The sequence below is a fragment of the Aplysia californica genome, unplaced genomic scaffold (genome assembly GCF_000002075.1).
Source record: "Aplysia californica isolate F4 #8 unplaced genomic scaffold, AplCal3.0 scaffold00773, whole genome shotgun sequence".
Lineage (NCBI taxonomy): Eukaryota > Metazoa > Mollusca > Gastropoda > Aplysiida > Aplysiidae > Aplysia > Aplysia californica.
The window spans coordinates 270,168-274,764 of NW_004798043.1; the positions used below are offsets into that span (position 1 = coordinate 270,168).

The window sequence follows — 4,597 nt, forward strand, 5'->3', positions numbered from 1 at the left end:
GGGGGTGTAGTTTTAGTAACAGTTATATTTATGGCATTTGCAACACAAATAGGCTATATGCATGCCAAGGATTTGTGGTTTATTTTAGTAAGAGATTTATGGCACTTGCAACACAAAAAGGTCAAATGTATACTGAATATTGCGTTATTATTAGATAGTTACATACATAGAAAGGAAGGAGGAGAGATTCAGACTACACCTAAGAGGTACCTATCTCACAACTGGAAATACTTCCTCCCACTGTATATGACCTCTTTGTGACTAAAGTCCACTGACCTATTGGCCATCCTAAAAAAAAAAGGAAACCTCTCTGAGAGCAGCAGACAAGAGGAACTGACATGTTTCAAGACATAAAAAAGTTGTCATAATGTGACAGGAATGTAGTCATGATGAAGAACATGTCATTCCTTCACCTCATCTGCCAAGAAACATCAGTGACAACAACCTATTTTATGAGAATTTTAGTTTTAGTTTTAGTTTTAGTAAAAGTTTCACCACACTTGAAACATAAAGAGGTCATAATATAAATGCCAAAGATTAAAGGTGTCACTAGAGAGTAAAATTTTTTTTTAAAAGAGAGAGAGAGAGATAAGGAGGGATAGATTTTGAAAGAAAAGTAGGGGCAAACCACAACAGAGCACCCACCAACCACCCACTTTTTCCTTATCTCTTTTGATTGTCTCAGTCTGAGTAAAGAGAAGAATATTGATACAAAAACAGCCATTCAGCGAGGGCAAAAGGTCAGTCAGACAGAAACTATGGAGGGAGAGAAAAGAAGTAGGACTTGGTTACCAGCTGCGACTTCCAACCACCCCCACGACGTGCCCAGTATAATTAAGGCTGCCTTAAACTGACATAATTCACACCTGACATGACTTTCTGGAAGCCTGTTCCGTTGAAGAAGACTGACTGAATATTGCCTTGCTGGATGTCACTGAAGAAGATTCGTTGAGCCGTGTAGTCAAAGGCTAGCCCAATGACATTCTTCATCCCAGTCCCGTTGCTGATGGGTTTGCGCGGGGCATTAGGGTTGGTGGAGTTGTCCAGCAGGAGACTCTTGAGAGAGGTCACCTCCGAGTACAGCAGGAAGGCATCGTATGCTGAAATGAACAATCACACACATATACAAACGTACAAACATACACTGAGAATCATACAAAATGACTCATAATTATCCATACACTGAGAATCATACAAACGATTTATAATTATCCACAAGCTTCTGCAAAAACATTATAATGATTACAGTGTTCCAGAGACACATCGCATGCACACACATGAATGCACACACATGTGCGAACGCATGCATGCAAACACACACGTGCACACAAGCATGCACACATACACAAACACACACATACACGTGCGCACGCGCACGCACGCACCCACGCACACAGATAAAACAGACACGTAGAATACACTGACTAAACACTAAACAGATAAACCAACCAGACGGGTCAAACAGACAGGCCTATTAACTTTCACCTACATTGACAAGTCCTTCCATCCTCAGCTAGTTCAGTATAGGAGCATGCACATGTGGCGGCACCCTCGCCACGGTACAGACATAGCTCCTGGCAACCTCCGTTGTTCTCTTTGCATTTATTGCTTCCTGCAAACAGTGGACAGAACATGGGAAGATTTCAGAAAATGCAAACAGTGCGCTACCTTCAGAAGTTCTCTCCTTGTCAGGTCATGCCTACACTTTTCTCCAGCCCTTCTGTACATTTTTAATCAAGTTTCAGCTGAGTTCCTCGTCAAAGTCACACATTGCCTATATATCACCCACTTGAAGGAGACATACAGAATGAGCAAAGCCGACACATCCCTATTACAAGCAAGGCAGATATTTCCAGAGGGAAAGGGGCTTTAAACCAAACACATTAACTCATTTTCAATCCACAAAGAATGGAGATTCAAATAACAATAACATATTTTTCAGTTTTTTCCCCTAACGTATTGACATTTGACCACAGGAATAGATCTGCCTGCCTGTTTTCATGTTTATCATTGGTCGTCATAACAGCAAAAAGACGAAACAATCCTTCTCAGAGTTGGGTGGGGGGAGAGAGAGAAATGAGGGGGTTGCCACCTCCATTACAAATCAGTTTGAGCTGTAAATAGCTGACAAAAAAGACTGACATTTGATTTGACATATAATATGTAACGGTGAAAAATTGTTTTTAAAAAAGCTTCTACATTTACTATTTTTCATGTGCTACCTTATTAACACTACCCCCCACCTCCACACAAGCCCCTACCTGTTTGCACTTTAGCGTCGAAGACCTTGATGTCCTTGAGGTTGGTGATGTTCTGTTTGAGGACTTGGATACCCTTCACTCCGTTCTTGTGGACGTACTTGATGGAACCGTTCAGGTCCGTGCTGTGGACCACATAACGTAAGTGTTTTTACACCCCTATCGACACATAGATTGTTCCTAGATAACACCTAAGATAGTAAAAGTATGAACAGCTCATAACCCATTCAGGAAAAAGAAACACTTTGCAGCTTTTTAATGGTAAAAATGGACACGCTGAAAAAACAAAAACCCCAGGGTCCTACCTGTCTGCGTAGTAGACATCGTCTCCGTACACAGCCAAGCTCATACAGTCGGTGAGGTTGATCGCCAGCAGCGTATGCCTCTCCCCTGCAGGGCTGACCCTCTCAATCTTGTTCAGGTCCTTGTCACACCAGAAGAGGTCATCCGTCTCGTAGTCAACGGCCAGACCGTAGGGCGACTTGACCGGCATGTCCTCGGTGGACACAACAAAGTCTTCTCGTTCAGAGCCATCGAGTCGAGCCCGCACAATCCTCGGGTAACTCCCTCTGTCAGCGAAGTACATGTAGCTGTGGGAAGAGAGACGGAGATTTAGAGTCCAACATGGCTTTTCACTTCACGAACGTCCCTGCAGAAGAGCTTGGATGGTGAAAACAGGTTTCGTTTTTGGTAATTTTTTCACTGCTCACAAAATATCTAAGGCAATTCCAAAGAGGTACTCTAAGATATGCATTCAGTTCTATCAGCCCTGATTTCTCTCCCCCCCCCCCCCCCCCCCCAAAAAAAAAAATGCAGTATGAAAGAGAAGCACATAACTACACAGGGACCATATTACTCGTCACATCTCACCAGTCATGTGGTTACTTACAAAACTTACAAATGCACACTGAAATTTTATTTGATTAACTTCTGTCACCAATGAATCACCAGCACATCACCAACAAATTACCCATACATCATCAAAAATTTTCAAAGACATCCTCAATACATCATCAGAACATGATCAAAATCCAGACATTGTCATTCTGACCAATCGTATCATTACAAAGAAATGTAACTCCCCACACAACTTACGCATGCATGCACACGCACACAAGACCATGCACGTACGCACGCACAAACACACACGCATACACGCACACACAAACACACACAATACATACACACAGCAAACACACACATAATTACACCAATAACAAGGCTAAAAATGGGAGCTTGGTACCCTCCAGATTTAGGACAAAAATCCACAAAGTTTGTTTTTTTCTTGTTGTTGTTTTTTTTTAAATAAAAATTTAACAGCACTCACGACTGCATAAGGTCATATGAGCTCATGGGACACATTAAACATTTAATTTTCATTTTGTAGAAAATTTTGAATTTCGCACTGGTGGCGGGTGAAGCCTACTCTTATCAATTTTGGGCCACAAGGGATCTTCAACACGCACAACTTGCACACAGGACCTCCAAGATTTTTCCCCCTTATCCGAGAAGACTAGGTGTAGATCTTGCCTACCACAAGATCAGGTGTGTGGCTGAAAGACAGCAGTAAGAAGGAGTCAAGGAGTAGCAGTAGAAAGGCTGCAGAAAGAGTCAGGAGCCCAGAGGAGGGGGCAAAGGAGGTGAGGGGGTGGGCACAGAAAGTGGAGAGCAGACGACAGAACACGGTTAGAGAGCAGGAAAGGATGCGAAAGGAAAGCATTTTAGGGACGATAATTTTCCGTTGCTCTCCGGATTCGAACCCAGGACCTATTGAATGAGAGGCGAACACCGTATCCTCTATACCACAACACACACCCCCCCTACAATCAGCCAAATGCCGAGAATATAGGACACAAAGAGTAATCAGCTACTACATACCCCTTGGTTGGGTGCAGCTTGATGGAGCCTGGTTTCTCAATGTTCTCATGCATGAGCACATATCTCTTGGAGCCATCCAGCTTGGCTACTTCGATGGTACCATGGCCCTGGTCAGTCCAGTACACATTATCTGAGGAAACACAACACAGGGATGGATGGGTTAGTAAGTACGCGCACACACACACACACACACACACACACACACACACACACACACATACAAATACACTCTCAGACAAATATATGGACGGGTATACAAACACAAACACGTTAACAAACATACACACACTTACTTACTTTCAAATATGCAAATGTGTGAATGGACACACACTTGCACGCACACTCAAAGATATCCACTCACACATACCCAAAGGTATCACATGTACACACAAAGCACGCGCATCTACACACACACACACACACACACGCAGGACACACACACACACACACACACACACACA

General features: G+C 43.1%; 1 protein-coding gene across 1 annotated transcript in view; it reads right to left on the reverse strand.

The window, feature by feature from the left end:
* LOC100533545 (apolipoprotein E receptor) overlaps positions 1–4,597 on the reverse strand; it is a gene marked incomplete at its 5' end in the record, with an annotated part of 121,309 nt that overhangs the window by 63,685 nt on the left and 53,027 nt on the right. The window contains 5 exon segments of the mRNA XM_013088594.2: positions 867–1,100; positions 1,490–1,612; positions 2,262–2,383; positions 2,564–2,848; positions 4,137–4,266. Of these exon segments, the coding sequence (XP_012944048.1) occupies positions 867–1,100; positions 1,490–1,612; positions 2,262–2,383; positions 2,564–2,848; positions 4,137–4,266 (894 nt within the window).